This window comes from Salmo salar, chromosome ssa23, assembly GCF_905237065.1.
Source record: "Salmo salar chromosome ssa23, Ssal_v3.1, whole genome shotgun sequence".
NCBI classification, from domain to species: domain Eukaryota; kingdom Metazoa; phylum Chordata; class Actinopteri; order Salmoniformes; family Salmonidae; genus Salmo; species Salmo salar.
Genome location: NC_059464.1, coordinates 30,026,415 through 30,046,888, shown reverse-complemented (window position 1 = coordinate 30,046,888; position 20,474 = coordinate 30,026,415). Strand labels below are relative to the sequence as shown.

At 45.7% G+C, this 20,474-nt stretch overlaps 1 protein-coding gene across 5 annotated transcripts in view; it reads left to right on the top strand.

The window, feature by feature from the left end:
- LOC106584373 (F-BAR domain only protein 1) overlaps window positions 1–20,474 on the top strand; it is a 43,396-nt gene that overhangs the window by 7,573 nt on the left and 15,349 nt on the right. For all 5 annotated transcript variants that reach the window (XM_045706030.1, XM_045706028.1, XM_045706029.1 and 2 more), the window contains exons 2-3: window positions 10,812–10,862; window positions 20,094–20,186. In XM_045706030.1, coding sequence (XP_045561986.1) covers window positions 20,104–20,186 — 83 coding nt within the window. In that variant the 5' untranslated portion in view covers window positions 10,812–10,862; window positions 20,094–20,103. The remainder of the gene's footprint in view (window positions 1–10,811; window positions 10,863–20,093; window positions 20,187–20,474) is intronic.

Below are 20,474 nucleotides of genomic sequence, written 5' to 3'. Positions count from 1 at the left end.
GCTATTGTTATTTTACTGCTGCTGTTTTAATTATTTGTTACTTTTCTATTTTTTGACTTAACGCTTATTTTTCTTAACTGCATTGTTGGTTAAGGGCTTGTAAGTAAGCATTTCACTAAGGTCTACACCTGTTGTATTCGGCGCATGTGACAAATAAAAATGTGATTTGGTGCATCAAGTCTGACACCAACAGGCTCCTGAACAGCTTCTATCCCCAAGCCATGAGACTGCTAAATAGCTTAAGGAATGGCTACACAGACTGAGTTGACCCTGGTATTAAGTTTTTGTTTATTTTTGCACTGTCTCTATGCACACTCGCAGGACTCCACACACACTTAATTTGCTCACACACATTTACATTTACGTCATTTAGCAGACGCTCTTATCCAGAGCGACTTACAAATTGGTGCATTCACCTTATGATATCCAGTGCATAACATGCACACATATTTATACTGACTCTATGCACACACACTCACATACAATCATCATATGCACTACTGCTACTTTGTTTATCATATATCCTAATAACTAGTCACCTTACCCCTGTGCATCTCTACCTCTGTCACGCCAGTATCCCTGCACATTGTAAATATGGTACTGGAACTGACCATGTATGTAGTTTCTTACTTTCTTGTGTTCTTATGTTTATTTCTTGTGTGTTTTTACAGCCAGCTCCACGTGGCCAGATGTACCAGTCACTGTTGGGTGACTCACAGACATGGCTCTGGAAGCATTGTCATTGGCAGTTGGGCAGGGAGGGTAGTGGGTACTGCAAAATGGGTCTAACGGGGGAATTCTCTCCTCCTGTCCCTGCCAAATCAGGTTTGATGAAGGACAGAGCAACAGATTCTGCAGTGCAGTAGCTACTCTCCCTGTCGCTGTCCTTGGAAAACGCCTACAGCTGCGACAGTTTGGCAAAACGAATCATAGATGTGTTACACCTGAGATTGGGGATTTAGCTATAGGTCACTGCTTTTAGAGCTCTACTCCTACATCAGTCTGCCATTTAGTGTAGGAGAGTGTTGATTGGAGGTAGCACTTTTCTCATTTCTCTTCCATTTGTCTTGTTCCCCTCTTCTCAGTTTGTTCTGTCTAAAAGCCTTAGGCCTGTCTGTTCTTTTACATGTCTCGTTTCACTATCCACCCACCCTTTCTTTCTGTTCCTCTCCCACCTCACTGCCTCTGCCAGTGACAGATGGGACTGTTAATAGCCTAGCAGACCGTATTCACTCGATTCTTGGCCGAGTCAATACTTTGACCCATTTTCTCTCTTCTCCAAGATGGAGGAGGCGGATATCTGGGGTTGTCATTAAGTCAATGAAGGTGGGAATTGGACAATTTCCCCCCCAGCCTCATGCCTTAACAGAGATGAGCTGAAGGAGGGTGGTGTGGGGATATAAGGACCAGGCAGGGAGCTTCTGCTGAACTGTCAACCCTGAGAGAAGCATCTGCCAGTAGCCCCACTTCAATTCCCTCAACCATGGGAAGGAGAGGGAGGCTCAATATGGGTGTAGAGATGCCATTTATTTGCTGCCAAAACAAGAGGATGGGGACAGTTTATTGGGGGGGGGGACTGGAAGGGGCTTTTTTTTTGTTAAGCCCTCGTTTTTTCTGGTAGTCCATCTGGTTCTTGTCAGTAGTTGTTTGTTGGCTCTTTCTATGGCATTAGCCTGCAGCCTGGGCTCTAGGTGCTGATGTTGTCTTCTCCACTGCTGTGTGCTGCTGATAGCGTAACGTTGCCCTGGCTGTGGTCTTCCACTGAGCCACCACTAGCCTGGCTGACACTCTCACAATCAGCAGGGGAAAGGGCAGGAGCCTAGCCCAGCCCAGCCAAGCCAAGCCCAGCCAAGCCAAGCCCAGCCCAGACCAGACCAGACCAGTCCAGGGTGGAGGCAGCACAATGTTTTACTGTTTCAAACTCACTAATGCTAATCTGGTGAGCCAGAAAGGAACTAGGCCTACTAGCCCTTATGTGCTATTTGAATTATTCCTTATCAGTCCACCCACCTCTGAGCTGTGTAACATGTAGAAGGCTGTTTGCTCGCTCTCTCTCTCTCTCTCTGACCCTCTATGTGAGACTCAGTGAGTCAGCTTGTACCAAGTGGTTCCACCACAGTACCTTCTACATCAGCCCACCATGCTCAGCTCCCGTGGAATATTAATTATCAGAGGAATCCCAATGCACAACACTGTTCTAATCTTTGTTTACCAAAAAAAAGAAAAGGCGATAAATACGATATTGCCGGCCAAATTGACCAGGAGGGAAAACTACTGTAGGCAGGCTATTAGCATGTTCACCCACCACAATGTGAGCTGGAGGCAGTATGCGTTTTGAAAACATACTTAATTGTTTGAAACCTGAATGTTCTATTTCAGATTATGAGGCACGACTTCCCTGCTTGAAAATCCGACCATAGAAACATGGAGGCAATTCTGTTATAAAGACTAAATAGGAGGCGCGTGAGTTTCAAGTTTGGGGAAGCATGCAATTTTCCTAACATTTCTAACGATCTGCATGCCAGTTGTATAAACTGCCTCCATTTTGCTGGACCCCAGGAAGAGTAATGGGGATCCATAATACATACAAATACAGTGCATTCAGAAAGTATTCAGACCCATTGACTTTTTCAACATTTTGTTATGTTACAGCCTTATTCTAAAATGTATTAAATTGTTTGTTTTTTCTTCATCAATCTACACACAATACCCCATAATAAATATTCAGCCCCTTTGAAGCTTTGAAGCGCTTTTGGCAGCAATTACAGCCTCGAGTCTTGGGTATGACGCTATAAGCTTGGCACACCTGTATTTGGGGAGTTTCTCCCATTCTTCTCTGCAGATCCTCTCAAGCTCTGTCAGGTTGAATGGGGCGCATCGCTGCACAGCTATTTTCCGGTCTCTCCAGAGATGTTCCTTTGGGTTCAAGTCCGGGCTCTGGCTGGGCCACTCAAGGACATTCAAAGACTTGTCCCGAAGCCACTTCTGGATTGTCTTGGCTGTGTGCTTAGGGTCGTTGTCCTGTTGGAAGGTGAACCTTCACCCCAGTCCGAGGTCCTGTGTGCTCTAGAGCAGGTATTCATCAAGGATCTCTCTGTACTTTGCTTCGTTCATGCTTCAATCCCTGACTAGTCTCCCAGTCCTTGCTCCTGAAAAACATCCCCACAGCATGATGCTGCCACCACCATGCTTCCCTGTAGGGATGGTGCCCGGTTTCCTCCAGACGTGACGCTTGGCATTCAGGCCAAATAGTTCAATCTTGGTTTCATCAGACCAGAATCTTATTTTCTCATGGTCTGAGAGTCCTTTAGGTGCCTTTTGGCAAACTCCAAGCGGGCTGTCATGTGCCTTTTACTGAGGAGTGGCTTCCGTCTGGCCACTCTACCATAAAGGCCTGATTGGTGGAGTGCTGCAGAGAGAGTTGTCTTTCTGGAAGGTTCTCCCATCTCTACAGAGGAACTCTAGAGCTCTTTCAGAGTGACCATCGGGTTCTTGGTCACGTCGCTGATCAAGGCCCTTCTCCCCCGATTGCTCAGTTCGATTACAGGCTCAAAATGGCCAGAAACAAAGAACTTTCTTCTGAAACTCATCAGTCTATTCTTGTTCTGAGAAATGAAGGCTATTCCATGCGAGGAATTGCCAAGAAGCTGAAGATCTCGTAAAACGCTGTGTACTACTCTCTTCACAGAACAGCGCAAACTGGCTCTAACCAGAGAAATGGGAGGCCCCGGTGCACAACTGAGCAAGAGGACAAGTACATTAGTGTCTAGGTTGAGAAACAGACACCTCAAGTCCTCAACTGGCATCTTCATTAAATAGTACCCGCAAAACACCAGTCTCAACGTCAACAGTGAAGAGGCAACTCCGGCATGCTGGCCTTCTAGGCAGAGTTGCAAAGAAAAAGCCATATCTCAGACTGGCCAATAAAAAGAAAAGATTAAGATGGGCAAAAGAACACAGACACTGGACAGAGGAACTCTGCCTAGAAGGCCAGCGTTCCGGAGTCGCCTCTTCACTGTTGACGTTGAGACTGGTGTTTTGCGGGTACTATTTAATGAATCTGCCAGTTGAGGACTTGTGAGGCGTCTGTTTCTCAAACTAATGTACTTGTCCTCTTGCTCAGTTGTGCACCGGGGCCTCCCACTCTTTCTATTCTGGTTGGATTAGCTATTCAACTTGGATTAGCTAACACAACGTGCCATTGGAACACAGGAGTAATGGTTGCTGATAATGGGCCTCTGTACGCCTATGTAGATGTTCCATAAAAAATCTGCCGTTTCCAGCTACATTAGTCATTTACAACATTAACAGTGTCATTTTTATGTTATTACATGGACCAAAAAACCAAAAAAAAACAAGGAAATGACTAAGTTAACCCAAACTTTGTAACGGTAGTGTACATAAAGCCGTAGAAAATGTATTGATACTGTCTTGACTTGAGCTTTAACTAGTGAAGTACAACATTGTATCACATAAATCAACTGGATCCAGGAAAGCAGTCTCTAGCGAACTTGCAACATTGTATCAACTAGCCTATTCTTGCCAGTGAGCTCAGACCGACAGTTGTTTTTGCGCAAGGGAAAGCTATTTTATGACGTTTCCACTGGATATATGGGATAGTAATAAGAAGAACATGATTAAGTTAGTAAGCATACTATATACAGGGTCAGTTCCAGTGCCGTATTTACAACTTTTATGCTTACTCAGGCACACGCTCCCTCAACATCAGGACAGAGGAACCAAACCCATGCTCGTTGCTCACATGGAACACTCCAAACAAAAGACCATGAAAAAAGTCGTACATGATGGTTATGAAATAAACCAAAAGTTGTTTCTCACAAGTAACGTTTCCACTTCGAGAATCAGAATGGTATTGACTCTAGGCCTAATTTTAGTAGGCTAATACAAAGCATTAACATAAATGAATGTAATCAAATGATGGGGATTAACGGTCCATTTACTACTGGGAACATGTTTACATTTACATTTAAGTCATTTAGCAGACGCTCTTATCCAGAGCGACTTACAAATTGGTGGATTCACCTTATGATAACCAGTGGAACAACCACTTATAATAGTGCATCTAAATCTTTTAAGGGGGGGGGGTTAGAAGGATTACTTGATCCTATCCTAGGTATTCCTTAAAGAGGTGGGGTTTCAGGTGTCTCCGGAAGGTGGTGATTGACTCCGCTGTACTGGTGTCGTGAGGGAGCTTGTTCCACCATTGGGGTGCCAGAGCAGCGAACAGTTTTGACTGGGCTGAGCGGGAACTGTGCTTCCTCAGAGGTAGGGAGGCGAGCAGGCCAGAGGTGGATGAACGCAGTGCCCTTGTTTGGGTGTAGGGCCTGATCAGAGCCTGAAGGTACGGAGGTGCCGTTAGCAGTGCGGAGAGCCTCCGTGACACAGAGAAGAGCAGTCTCGGTTGAATGACCAGTCTTGAAACCTGACTGATTTGGATCAAGAAGGTCATTCTGAGAGAGATAGCAGGAGAGCTGGCCAAGGACGGCACGCTCAAGAGTTTTTTGGAGAGAAAAGAAAGAAGGGATACTGGTCTGTAGTTGTTGACTTCGGAGGGATCAAGTGTAGGTTTTTTCAGAAGGGGTGCAACTCTCGCTCTCTTGAAGACGGAAGGGACGTAGCCAGCGGTCAAGGATGAGTTGATGAGCGAGGTGAGGTAAGGGAGAAGGTCTCCGGAAATGGTCTGGAGAAGAGAGGAGGGGATAGGGTCAAGCGGGCAGGTTGTTGGGTGGCCGGCCGTCACAAGACGCGAGATTTCATCTGGAGAGAGAGGGGAGAAAGAGGTCAAAGCACAGGGTAGGGCAGTGTGAGCAGGACCAGCGGTGTCGTTTGACTTAGCAAACGAGGATCGGATGTCGTCAACCTTCTTTTAAAAATGGTTGACGAAGTCATCCGCAGGGGGGGAGGAGGATTCAGGAGGGAGGAGAAGGTGGCAAAGAGCTTCCTAGGGTTAGAGGCAGATGCTTGGAATTTAGAGTGGTAGAAAGTGGCTTTAGCAGCAGAGACAGAAGAGGAAAATGTAGAGAGGAGGGAGTGAAAGGACGCCAGGTCCGCAGGGAGGCGAGTTTTCCTCCATTTCCGCTCGGCTGCCCAGAGCCCTGTTCTGTGAGCTCGCAATGAGTCGTCGAGCCACTGAGCAGGAGGGGAGGACCGAGCCGGCCTGGAGGATAGGGGACATAGAGAATCAAAGGATGCAGAAAGGGAGGAGAGGAGGGTTGAGGAGGCAGAATCAGGGGATAGGTTGGAGAAGGTTTGAGCAGAGGGAAGAGATGATAGGATGGAAGAGGAGAGAGTAGCGGGAGAGAGAGAGCGAAGGTTGGGACGGCGCAATACCATCCGAGTAGGGGCAGAGTGAGAAGTGTTGGATGAGAGCGAGAGGGAAAAGGATACAAGGTAGTGGTCGGAGACTTGGAGGGGAGTTGCAATGAGATTAGTGGACGAACAGCATCTAGTAAAGATGAGGTCAAGCGTATTGCCTGCCTTGTGAGTAGGGGGGAAGGTGAGAGGGTGAGGTCAAAAGAGGAGAGGAGTGGAAAGAAGGAGGCAGAGAGGAATGAGTCAAAGGTAGACGTGGGGAGGTTAATGTCACCCAGAACTGTGAGAGGTGAGCCATCCTCAAGAAAGGAACTTATCAAGACGTCAAGCTCATTGATGAACTCTCCAAGGGAACCTGGAGGGCGATAAATGATAAGGATGTTAAGCTTGAAAGGGCTGGTAACTGTGACAGCATGGAATTCAAATGAGGAGATAGACAGATGGGTCAGGGGAGAAAGAGAGAATGTCCACTTGGGAGAGATGAGGATTCCAGTGCCACCACCCCGCTGGCCAGATGCTCTCGGGGTATGCGAGAACACGTGGGCAGACGAGGAGAGAGCAGTAGGAGTAGCAGTGTTTTCTGTGGTAATCCATGTTTCCGTCAGTGCCAAGAAGTCGAGGTGCTGGAGGGTAGCATAGGCTGAGATGAACTCTGCCTTGTTGGCCGCAGACCGGCAGTTCCAGAGGCTGCCGGAGACCTGGAACTCCACGTGGGTCGTGCGCACTGGGACCACCAGGTTAGAGTGGCAGCGGCCACGCGGTGTGAAGCGTTTGTGTGGCCTGTGCAGAGGGGAGAGAACAGGGATAGACAGACACATAGTTGACAGGCTACAGAAGAGGCTACGCTAATGCAAAGGAGATTGGAATGACAAGTGGACTACACTTCTCGAATGTTCAGAAAGTTAAGCTTACGTTGCAAAAATTTTATTGACTAAAATGACGAAGATGATACAGTACTGCTGGCTGGTGAAGTAGGCTAGCTAGCAGTGGCTGCGTTGTTGACTTTGTTTGAACGTGTAGCTGGCTAGGTAACCTATTTTCGTCGTGGGGGACGAAAATAGCTGGCTAGCTAACCTCGATAATTACTCCAAACTACACAATTATCAAACTATGACAAAGTCAACTAACACTGCACTAGTCAAATCGTTCCGTTGTAGTGTATTAGTTTGTGCTGCTAGTCAGTAAAGGTTGGCTCGCTAGCAGTGGGTTTGATGATGACTAGGTGTGTTGACTAGTCATATGTAATGGTGAATTGATAAAAAGAAACAAACAGCAAACCTTTCACATAATGAATCAATGAATTGGCAGGAGACAGTGGAGTGCATTCTGGAGAGAGATGAATGCATCAGCTTGTCTCAACATTAAAATTCTACTCAAGATACATATTTGAGATGCTTTTCACTGACAGCCACATGAAAGACTTCCTTTAATGCCATTTCTGTCCTATTCTATTGATTTTCATATCAACTTTCTATCATTGTCCAGAAGCCGAAGGCAGTTATATTAACAACCCATCCTAGTTTCACCGTCTTTCTAAGTTTCTAATGGAGATTTTCATCTCTGTCATATACCGCTCGCATCAGGTGCAGTGTTTAGAATGGTGTTTTCTCGCGATTTGCATTTTGGCAAATGTTTGACAATTATGTTTTATTGGCTGCTCCATTACAGGAGTTGCATGGCGTGTTAAAATGAATGACCATATTTGTGGTTTCTGTCATTCTGAGCACCTGGGGTGGATGCCGGAATGGGACACCCAATACACATGAGGCTGGTAAATTAAAATCTTCCCGGTCAGGTTGTCGGGCGACACATTTTCTTAACAGAGATCCTCCTCTGGTCGCTCTCAAAGCCACACTTTTTCTTTTCTAAAACATCAAATTTTGTTGTTTTCTAAGTCTACAATAATGCTTTTACCACAACAGAAGAACACTTTTGATGTCTGGGAAAAATGTAAGAAATGTTCATTTGTGAGTGTAGTTAGCCTTTAATTAAAGTGCACCTGCACCTAGCACTGTTTGATTAGTGTGTTTCTGTAACACATTTGCAAAACGAATACCCACTGGATTGATACAAGTAATCATATCATTCTGGTAGGCATACGCTACTTTGTAGCTAGTTAACATTTAATTGAGTAGGTTTTTGAGAAAGCCTTTCCATCTACCAGAAAACGGTTATAGCCTGTCATACCTGGATGTTTTACTTAATATTATGAGACCTGCCTTAACTTGCTTCTAAGAAGCCAAGCCAAAATCTGACCATAGAAATGTTGAGGGAAATATTTATAAACACTCCTGTTCTATTGGTTTTCAAATCAACTTTATTTCATAGCCTTATTATTTTTTTTTAAACCCCTTTTTCTCCCCAGTTTCGTGTTAACCAATTGGTAGTTAGTCTTGTCCCATCGCTGCAACTCCCGTACGGACTCGGCAGAGGCGAAGGTCGAGAGCCGTGCGTCCTCCGAAACACGACCCAGCCAAGCCGCACTGCTTCTTGACACACTGCTCGCTTAACCCGGAAGCCAGCCGCACCAATGTGTCGGAGGAAACGGCGTACACCTGACGACCGTGTCCGCGTGCATTGCGGCACGCTGACACGTAAAATAAAAAAATATATTCCTGTGTATAGCCTCCACAACACCACTGATGATTCTAGCCCCACACCAATCTCTCCTCTCAGCAACTATGTGTGAAGCCTGGCACTTTATGCTTACCACTCACCACCACCAGCCAGTGATCCAGCTACACAGCCAAACAGATCCCTCTGTCTAACTGATTCCACCTCTCCTCTTCTCCTCTATCACCCTGGGTCAGTGTTGTAGAGCAGAGTGGGTACTTGGAAGCTGGCTGCTGTATCTCACTTTCAGCCCTAAGCTGTGCTGCCAAACGAGAACCCTCCAGGGGCCCCATGCTGAGTTAATTAAGTGTGTGTGTGTGTGTGTGTGTGCGCGTGCCCCTGTCCAACAGCAGGTTGTCCTGCCTGAGCTAGGGTCAGCCACTCCTCTGTGCCAGCAGAGAGAAAGCCCTGCCGTCAGCACAATGTAACACATCCAGGCAGGGACCATACCATCCCCTCTTACCCTCTCCTCGCAGCAAAATAACAGGGAACCTACAGCCAGGCCTTCCCTGGAGAAACGCTGCGCCTGCAGAGTCACACACACTTTCTACACTCATTCATCTTTGCAATGTGCTTGGAAGGCTACTATTATTCATGATGAGCAGATAGCTAGGAGCTAATTGAGCAGGAATGAAATCCCCCACAGTGGAAGGCAGTGTGGATGGGTGGAGAAACGCTACAGGGGGTCAGGGGGTATATGTTCAGCTGTTGCTATGTTTCCTCCTGCCTCCAGTCTATTGAAGTCTGCTCTGCCAGAACAGAAGCCCATGGTCACGAATCTCACTTCATAGTCAGAAAAGAGACCATGGTTCTTGTTGAGTCACTGTGTTGTAGAGGCTCTTCGCGTGTGTCATCACCTTAGTAGACCTGCTGCTGTCAATCGCTCCAGGCCCAGTCTGGGAGGTGACTCTGGGTGGGGAGGGGGTTGAATAAGAGGTATGGCTAGTCCCTCAGCTCTTTACTGCACACATGGCCAGAGTGAGTGAGCAGGGGAGATCTTTATTCATCTTGATCGGGAACACTCTCCTTGGTGGCTGTGTCAGATCAGTCTCTCTCCCCCTCCCTCCCCTGTGTCAGATCAGTCTCTCTCCCCCTCCCTCCCCTGTGTCAGATCAGTCTCTCTCCCCCTCCCTCCCCTGTGTCAGATCAGTCTCTCTCCCCCTCCCTCCCCTGTGTCAGATCAGTCTCTCCCCACCTCCCTCCCCTGTCAGATCAGTCTCTCCCCCCTCCCTCCCCTGTGACAGATCAGTCTCTCTCTCCCCCTCCCTCCCCTGTGACAGATCAGTCTCTCTCTCCCCCTCCCTCCCCTGTGTCAGATCAGTCTCTCTCTCCCCCTCCCTCCCCTGTGTCAGATCAGTCGCTCTCCCCCTCCCTCCCCTGTGTCAGATCAGTCTCTCTCCCTCCCCTGTGTCAGCCTCTCCATCTCTTTTGAAGTGAACTATTAAACAAACCCTGGCTGTCCCCTCAGGACACTCTGGCCTTCATTAAACTAAAGGTGTCTATTGTCTACTTGCTTACGCCAGCTTGTTTTTAATAAGACCGCCTCAGAAGTTTCCACTTTATTCTTTGTACAGTAAAGTGTCACTGTGTCTGTTTTTGGGCCTGAGAGGCGGCTTTTCATGTAGCCCAATACATTGTTACAGTACCTGTACAAAGGGAGATTCAGCCCACAGCAAGAGCAAGAGATCCATAGCAATTCAGCACAGGGAAAACAACAATCCATTTGTAGAGGTGTGTCATTATTGGTGTGAATGCTGGTTCAGTGCCACTGGCTGACTCTGGTCACTGATAGGGGAGAGCAGGGGGCTGTAGCCTTGTTTCTGTCCCATCTCTAACGGTTTTTTTCTTCTCTCACTTTATTGCAGATCCCTATAAAACTCTGAGTGAAGATGGCATTCTTTAAAAACAACTTCTGGGTGAGTCTATTTGATGTATAATTGTGTTCTATGAGGATCATTGGCAGCTCAACATGGAGAGGTGAAAACTGACAGTCAGATTGCATTATGCTGATTTGTTTTGGGGGGGCATTATGCATGAATACACTAGACCCTTTTACTGCTCATTTCTATGCAGATTGCAGAAGCTAGTAAAAACCCAAACACTCACAGTCTGTATGTGACACTGACAGTAGAAATAATGGGCCTACCTTTCAGATAATGATGCACAACTCTTCTGTAGATGAAGGACACCGATGCATGTAGGTTGACTGGCCAATTCTGTCCGTTCCCTGATTCACACATGAGTCATGATGCCTTACTTTCAGAGTTAATATTCTGTGAATGATACTGAACCACCACCATACAGCACAACATGTTGCATTCTACCAATCTGTCTCCTGAGTGATCTAGCTATCTGAATCATAGAGCGGAGGCTGCCTAGTCTCCTTGGTGATGGTGGGAGTAGGGGCACAGGGTTCATTCCTGACACACAGATGAACACAGATCACATCTTTACAATGCCTGGAAAAGGAACCGACAGGAACCACATCAATATGTTATAGCAGTCCTATAACCTGTACAATAACGGTACATAATAAGCATGACAGCAATGTAACCATGACTGTAGTCCCGCTAGACTGATAGGAGAGACCGGAAAATACATTAGTCAGCTGCTCCAAGGGGGACTATGCCTGTGTTCTGCTCTGCTCTGCACACCTGGCTGAGCTATTTCAGGTGTGTCCTAGTTGTTATACGCCACCGCTGCCCGCTCACCGTGAAAGGGGAAGGATATTTTGGGAAGGACGCTGTGGCAAAAAGTAAAAGTAACAATTGAGTCAAAGAGGAAACTATACCAGCCATCCATTTAATTCAATTCAAGGAAATGAGGTTCCTATCCTTGGTGGAGGGTTTTTATAGGTCGCAACATTTTGAGACTCTAAAGTTGTTTGTGTTGTTGACGGATATCTGATTATGAAAGTATGTGCTTGTTTGTGTGTGTACATGAAGCCTCTCTGTGGTGGATCCCCTCTGTCCTCATTTTGTGGAGTTGTTGTGTTACTGACTGTGACAGAGGCAGAGTTGAGTGTGTTGTTGTGAGGAGCAGAGCGTGCTGGGTTGTCTTGTCTGCTCTGCCTGCCTGCTGGCTGACCAGCAGCAAGTCATGTGATCCTGGCTGCCTTTGTGTGGCTGCAGGCAGCAGGGCCCTCCATGCCTATGGAGGGGAGCGGAGACCTCCATGCCTATGGAGGGGAGCGGAGACCTCCATGCCTATGGAGGGGAGCGGAGACCTCCATGCCTATGGAGGGGAGCGGAGACCTCCATGCCTATGGAGGGGAGCGGGGACCTCCATGCCTATGGAGGGGAGCGGGGACCTCCATGCCTATGGAGGGGAGCGGGGACCTCCATGCCTATGGAGGGGAGCGGGGACCTCCATTGTGTGGAACGAAGGTTGGTCAAAGGTGCTTCCCTCCAACTCAAACCAGGAGGGATGCAACTCTCTCCGACAGTCTAACACCATTCTGTGTCTACAGGCGGCACTGTGTGACTTCCATATTTTCCATGTAGATAATGATGTTGGCTTCTCTTCCTAGTCTTAATTAGTCAACAGAGGGAAGGATGAGGAACAGCCATCTGTTATGATTAGGTGCATTCTTAATGAAGTCCTCACTCCAAGTCCTCCCTCCTTTCAGATGGAAGAAGGATGTGTACAGTATGTGTGTAATGCTCCGTTCAGTGTTTTCATCCCAACCAGTGGCGACCCGTCATTTAGGGCATCTGTTTTGAGCCCCACCTGTTTGGCATTAATACGTGTCACATATCAGTTTGCAAACAATGTAAAAAAAAACAAAAAACATTTGAGTTAATAAAGCCACATACAAACATGGTCTCTTTGCTTTCTTGAGTAAGGCAGCTCCAAAATGCAGGTGTTTCAGCCTAGCTCAGTGCTTTCTGTGGTGGAGGGGCAGCCAGCAGAAATACAGAGCGTAGGGGTTGGTAATATTCTCTAGTTGCGCTGTGATTGGCTCAGTGTTCTGTCACTCATGGGGACACTACATCACCGCAAAATCTACAGGGAGAGCTTGAAAGTTCAAGCCCCTTGGGTGCTGCCATAGATTTACATTAGAAGTGCCCATCCAAGAAAGCTCAAGGTCATTGGCCACAGATAAAATGATGTCAAATCACATATCTACCGTAGCTTTGATTGGACTGATCATGTCAACATCGTACTTTCAAGCTAGACAAGCAGTCATGAATCACGTGGACAATCTACTGGCAAATCCTTGTCATATGAAGAGAAATTGTAGATAAAATGTATCGGTGCTCATCGGCCATTGAACATAAACATTACATAACAAGTTGGAAATTGCATATTCAACAATGAGTGGTTTGGAATCAGTAGTTAACTGCAAGTGTTGCAAAGCAATGGGGGGGGAGCGAGTTCCGACTGGGGGAAAAAAAATACGTTTTGAACGGTCATCCAACTTGGAATTCCAAGTCGGGAGCTCTAGACTCTTTCTAGAGCTCCGACCTGAAGATCACCGACGTCATGATTCAACCTTGTTTTTTTCCAGAGTTCCCCAAGAACGGCCGCAATACCACCTTCCTGTTCAAGTGAGCACAGCATAACTGAGTCCAAAAATGTCTTGTATACTGCTGCATAAATTATGTAATATGCCAGGGAGATATGTATACTGTCGCTAAGAAAGTAATACTAAGTGTATGTTGTGTAGTAAGCTGTTTGTAGCCCATGTGCCTCACCCTAATAATTTGGTCTCTTTCTCCCTCATAACTTAGCCTACTGTTCTGACTTGGTGGTGCACATGTAGCCTATAGCCTGTTTTAGACAATATTCAATGATGCGACATTTCTAAGAGCTTTTATTGCCTGCTTATATGCCCCCTTATTTATCCTATGGTTCTGACTTGGTGTACAGGGAGAATACTGTAAGAACGGCCCATGTTCGGAATTGTGTCGCTGTACATTTCAAAAGTGCTGAACAAATTGTTATATTGACTACGTCCTTCTTCGCTCGCTCATTGTCTTAATCGATATTACGGATTGCCTCTTATGCGCTCATCGTTCCCTTATGCCATAGTTTGTATATCTCAATTGTCAGTAGAAACCACATTTTGTTTAAGCAAGTCAGCCATTTCAGCTATGTTTTTTTAAAAGGCAGTAAATGAGGCTGAATGAACTGTTCCGTTGCCAGACAAGGTTCTGCTGATGGCCACGTGTAGCGATGGTAAGGATTCACTGGCATGCATTAAAAAAATCAAAATAATAATTGAGTTTGCCCCACCAAGATTTACATGCTATAATCACCACTGATCCCAATACAGGCATGTTAATGCCCCTGATATTTAATTCCCCTTTGAAATGGCTGAATGGGTGCTCTCGCATTGAACACCATGAATCCTCTAATTTCTCATTTTTACCGAAGAACGGTCAATTCAGTCCGTTGCTCCAGAGTCTAGTCCACTAATGCACTACCATTAGGAATTCTAGCAGGACTGTGTGTTGGATGAATCATCCATGTCTTTTTATATAGTACTCTGCAAGGCCTCATCAAGGCACACTGTCCATCTGTTCCAGGAAATGGGCCCTGCTCTCCTAGGTGAATTATACCCAACCAATCATTCATCAGCAGAATGAACCCAGTGTTGCCTCTGCTCTTCCCTCGTCAATTTGTGCCTGGCTGTGTCTCTGGGACTAACTGGGCTCTAAGGTCCGGAGCGGACGGATGTAAACCCAGTGGCTGTGACAGATGGGCAGGAATGTTACCAGAAGACCCACTATCTCTCTCTCTCTCTATCTCTCTCTCTCTCTCTATCTCTCTCTCTATCTCCATCTCTATCTCTATCTGGAACTGTTATTTGCTCTGCTAAATTAGATGAATGGCAGCAGGATAGTGGATTACTGTACTGTTACATAGAGACATTTCAGGGAATTTGCCTTCAGGTTCCTGAGGCCAGATGCAAATGTTCTGGTGATGGTAATAAAAGCATGAGCGTGGACTGCGGTGTGTTTGGGTGTGTGTGCATTGTGTTCAGTCTCTGTCATGGGTTAGTCCTGAGCTCAGGGTCTCACGTGAAACCACTGGGCTCAATTCCCTCACCTGCGGCCCAACGGGCACTGAAGCCATTAATCAGTGTGGGGACAGGGACAGGGACAGGGACCGGTGTGGGCGCTGTGATCTGATCTCAGCATTAAGTGATGTCCAGAGTAGTTCTACACAGGGATACTGCTGGTCTTTCCCAGACGCTATTGACCAGGTATTAACTAGTGTAGGTGATGGGCTGTTATGTTGACTCAGTGAGCCAGTCCTTTAGATGTGGAAGTGGTGTGCTGAGATACTAGGGGGTGCTTCTGACACTCTTCCGTGGGATTGCCCGTAAGCACAAAACCTCAATGAGTCAGCTAGACGGTCTCTTTCCACAGATACTAACCTGGGTCTATCCAACTATGTTATCATTGTCTACCATATAAGCCTACTATGTCATGTCATTCCACATATTATATACAACTCTGAAAATAGGATAGGAAATGTATAGCACTTTGACATCGGCTGACGTAAAAAGGGAGAGAGGGACAGACTTTCTGTTCTGTTACTGTGTGCCAGGTTTCACATGTGCCCCCCCCCCTCGCATCACAGTACAAGAATGTCCTGCGACACCGGATCCCCTTCACTAAGACACTGCTACTCTGGCCACAGAACCTGCTGCCCATAGTGCAGTGCTACACTGGTGTTCAACCACAACTCCTCTTGTAACTGGCCAAGGAGTGAACTATATTCCCGTCCAGGTTACTGGTCAGGGACCGAATCCCAGGTCTCTACTGTAGCGAGCCCCCTCCATTCTCTCTGAGAGGTAACCACACTTACCTAATTAAGCCGGACACGCTCTAGCAGGGGGATCCAGAAACTGCTTCTTTATTTAACCACACCAGTTCCCAATGATGCCTGATTTCCAGCACACCGTTTAAAGGAGCATCCCAGGCCTCGTCTGTACAGTAATTAGCTTTGTTCATGCCTGAGGGGGAAAGCCAGGGATACTTCTAATTTGAATCAAGTGAGAGTCGTTAGCTGGCCGCGCTGCACAGTACAAAGATGAAATGGGGCAGCAAGTCTTGGTTGGCTAACTGCAGCGGGCAGGCAGGGAGAGAGGGGAGGCTGCTGGATGTGGGAGCACCGCTCGCTGGGTGAGAGTTTAGGGTGTTATGGAAGGAGTGAGTGAGCAGACCCCCTCCCCCAACCCAAACCTCCCAAGGGGCACCCTGCTCCTCAGGAGAAACAGATGGGTCTGGGGAAGTGTTAAACAACGACTGTAGCTAATACCTGTAAAACATGAACCTGGCCATTACCTGACTGGACTGACAGACGATGCTGCTCTGTGTTGCGTGGAGTGCTAATGAATCTCAGCCATGGTTGCCTCCACACAGACCCTCTGTCGCTCCTCTCGTCTCCCACAGATCACATTGTCATTGTAATGAGCTCTCTCTTGCATGAGCAGAACTTTCTTAGGGGGGCTGCATAAATCAGACCGAAAAATAACTGTCAATGACCGCTGGTCATGGTGTGGAATATGAAACAGGTCTGTGTGATGAAGGATCTCAGATGGAACATGATGGGTTCAGCTATAATTCATCATTCTAGTCATGGATTTAACTCTTAGGACATCTTTGGTTTATACGTTTCTTTTAGGGTGTGATACTGACACACCTCGAAACACACAAAAACATCACACAAACAAACACGTCTGTCACATTAATGAAAGAGCTGTCATACTTCTCGCCCACTGTGTCTGTTACCTGAGGAACATGCCACTTCGATACAGCTACGACTTTGTCGTACCAGGGTGGGAGAATTAACAGCTGGTTAGGAGAATTAGGTTAAGGTTAGAAAAAGGGTTAGGGTTAGCAAAGATTTTCTCCTAACCTGCTTCAAATAGTCACTTGTATTGTGTTTTTAGGGAGTCCTGATGTAGATAGCCTTTATTTCTCCTTTCAGGAAACACAACGGCATTATAGGAGTTGTTCATAAAGCCTAGACACCATATTAAATGTACCTCTTGTTTTCATTAGCTGATAAAATAATGTTCATACTAATTTCTAAAGCACAAATGTGTCCATAATTGTCAGCTTCGACTGAGACCAGAGATGGGAATTAGGCCTCAATCTTTAGGCTATTTTGTTTCTGTGAAATAAGCCTTTATTGCCTAGCTGAGGAAGGCCTTGGTGTCTTTAGCTCCTTTCACAAAGAAGTTATTTGGCACTTGAACCGACTTGAACAGTAGTAGCTTTGTGTGTTGTTTGTTTGGGGTTCCTTTTCTGAAAATCACCTGTCAATCATCATTACATTCACTGCATGGATGACTGCTTGGGACCTGGTGATTTGAATATCCTTGTTGCTTTGTTTTCAACTTTAATTTGGCTATTTGCTAATATGTTTTAATGATCACCAATGCCTTATATGATAATACTGTTGGCTATGTTTTAGATTTGTGTGTGGCATTCACATGGGGGACACAGCACCTAGTCAGAGAGGTTAGCATAGTGAAGGGAAATATGTACCTGCTTTGTGTTTAGGGCTGAGCAGGGCAGGTCACCTTCCTCTGGGTGCAGATGGGAGAGAGGGGTGGACAAAGACTATGGCATAATTTCACTTCCATAGAGAAGGAACTGCATGCAGTGGTGGAAAAAGTACCCAATTGTCATACTTGAGTAAAAGTCTAGATACCTTTTTAATAGAAAGTTACTCAAGAAACAGTCAAATACTACTTGAGTAAAAGTCTATTTGGTTGTAAATATACTTCGGTATTAAAAGTACATGTAATTGCTAAAATATACTTAAGTATCAAAAGTAAAAGTATAAATCATTTCAAATTCCTTCTATTAAGCACAGCAGACGGCACCATTTCCTAGTTTTTTTCCATTTACGTATAGCCAGGGGGACACTCCAACACTCAGACATAACTTACAAAAGATGCTGTTGTGTTTAGTGAGTCTGGCAGATCAGAGACAGTAGGGATGACCAGGTGTTCTCTTGATAACTGCATAAATTGGATAATTTTCCTGTCCTGCTAAGCATTCAACATGTAATGAATACTTTTGGGTAAAAGGTACATTATATTCTGTAGGAACGTAGTGAAGTAAAAGTGGTCAAAAATATGAATAATAAAGTACAGATACCCCAAAAAACGACTTAAGTAGTACTTTAAAGTATTTTTACTTAAGTACTTTACACCACTGACTGCATGTCTGTAGTTAACTAATCAAATGGGTTTGAACCAGGGATGAAAGTAGATGTAATTTCTTCCTGGTACGGGACCTCTATGTATTACATATAGAATCCATATTAATTCAATAGGATCTCTGTGGGCCTAGTCATAAACATTTGAAATGTAACTTCTGGCATAAACACAACCAGTCATGATGTTTTCATCTGGTTTTCTAAAACAATCACTTGAAAGGGCTCCTTTACTAGGCTACCCGTGCACGTTCATCCACTCACAACATATCTTCTAAACAGACATCTGTTACACAAAACACCAGGAAGTGTAATGACATTCAGCGATTGTCATTAGGCCAGAATTGAAGTGTCCATTACTGTCCGCACGCGTCTCTGTGTCGCCCACACTTCTCTGCCTTGGCAGAATGTCAGTGTTCTCGTCAAACCACATCCCATTTTGGAGCTATACCACCTGTTTTTCATGCCTCTGACATGCGGTAATGATAAACAGTTGCGTAATAGCCCACCGTTTTCTTGACATTTTGTTTTAATTATTGTGATAGATAGGCTCATATTTTCCAGGTAGCGTGTACCTCCACTATTTATTTTTCTGGGACAGCGTACCAGACCGTACCGCCTAACATTTAACCCTTGATTTGAATCCAAATTCTTTGAACCCTACTGAGGCCATCAGCCCATCACCACTCTCCTGCCTGAGTAGACCGATGTCTCAAAGCAACGATTGTGTTTGTCTGTTTGTTTGGTGTCTGTGTGTGTTTGGTGTCTGTGTGTGTTTGGTGTCTGTGTGTGTGTTTGGTGTCTGTGTGTGTGTTTGGTGTCTGTGTGTGTGTTTGGTGTCTGTGTGTGTGTTTGGTGTCTGTGTGTGTGTTTGGTGTCTGTGTGTGTGTTTGGTGTCTGTGTGTGTTTGGTGTCTGTGTGTGTTTGGTGTCTGTGTGTGTTTGGTGTCTGTGTGTGTTGGCCTGCTCCTAGCTTCTCTCTGGGAACATTCCAGCCATTCCCCTGCTACTTGGGAAAAGTGTGTCCCTCTCTAGCAGGGTATTTGTAGTGTTGAGGTGCAGCCGCCTGCCCATCAGGACAGGCTACACAACGGCCCCGCTGTTGACATCAAAGTGGGGGCTTCAAGGAACAGGCTATTTTTAACGCTGCCTCTGTTAACTGCTGTTATGTGATGACTCTTTTGTTGTTGTATTGTCTGTAGGAAGGGAATCCTGATTTAAACTTCTCGTTCACATTGCCTTCCTTATGCCAGTCTTGACAAAATCTGCACAAGGCTGCTAAGGTGCTTGAAGACAAAAGGAGAAAGCTTCTGCACACTTTGGGTCAATGCAAATTCTGATTTAATGCTATTGTAGAACAATGGATCTGAAATTTGCATCGACCCTGTGGAAGGACTTCTCCAACCTATGAAAATGACATTTCTGAAGAACAACTCGGCTTGCAGTCGGCCTGTCTATGAAACATGTATTTTTGTTTCCTTAAACCAGTGTCATGATTGCTTGTGGTTCCCCACTGAGCGAAACAAGAAGACAGCCACAATATTAAAGGTCATGGAAGAAAACAACATGAGTTGTGTTTGTCATCACCAGCTCCCAGGCATACTTCTGTTGGAGAGAGAAAGGCATTTCTGTTTTCTCCAACCCTGTGTCAACCTTAGTCCTGGTTGCTTAACAACAAGAGAAACATCCACATCCACAATATTTAAAGGTCATGATGAAAGAAAACAGTATTTGTTTTGTTTGTGTTCAGTTCCACTATGCTCCAAGGGTCCTCAATGAATAAGTAACAGAGAAGTGTTGAGTGAATTTAAATAAGAAAAACATCTATTTCCTGGGGTCATAGGTTTGTCTGACATCGCTTGCTATTTGTCACATCTTTCATATTGAGGAATCTATAAATCCCATAGAGATGCAGTACAATCTAATTCTGTGGCTCACCCAAGGTGTTGTCTGTGCTTTTTGCAGGGGGAGAAGAATGCAGGCTTTTGACGTGTTGTACCACAACATGAAGCATGGCCAGATTGCTACCAAGGAGCTGGCAGAGTTTGTCCGTGAGAGGTGAGGTGGTGTTTGGGCTGGGATGTTTCAGAGAGGTGGGACATGAGTGACGTGGGAGTGATGTTTCTTAATCAGTTTATCTTTCAACTCCTCCATCCATTTGAAAAAGTAATTTTTCTAAACGTTCATAAATGTTTTGAAGTTTGCCTTTTTAAAAAGACTGATTCCAATACTGGCTCCAGGGCCTTGTGGTTTCCTTTCATAGTCATGTCTTAGTGCAGAGGAACGAACCATCAGTCTCCCCTGCCTTCTAATATACATAACTGGGCTGTATTTCAACTCAGACCA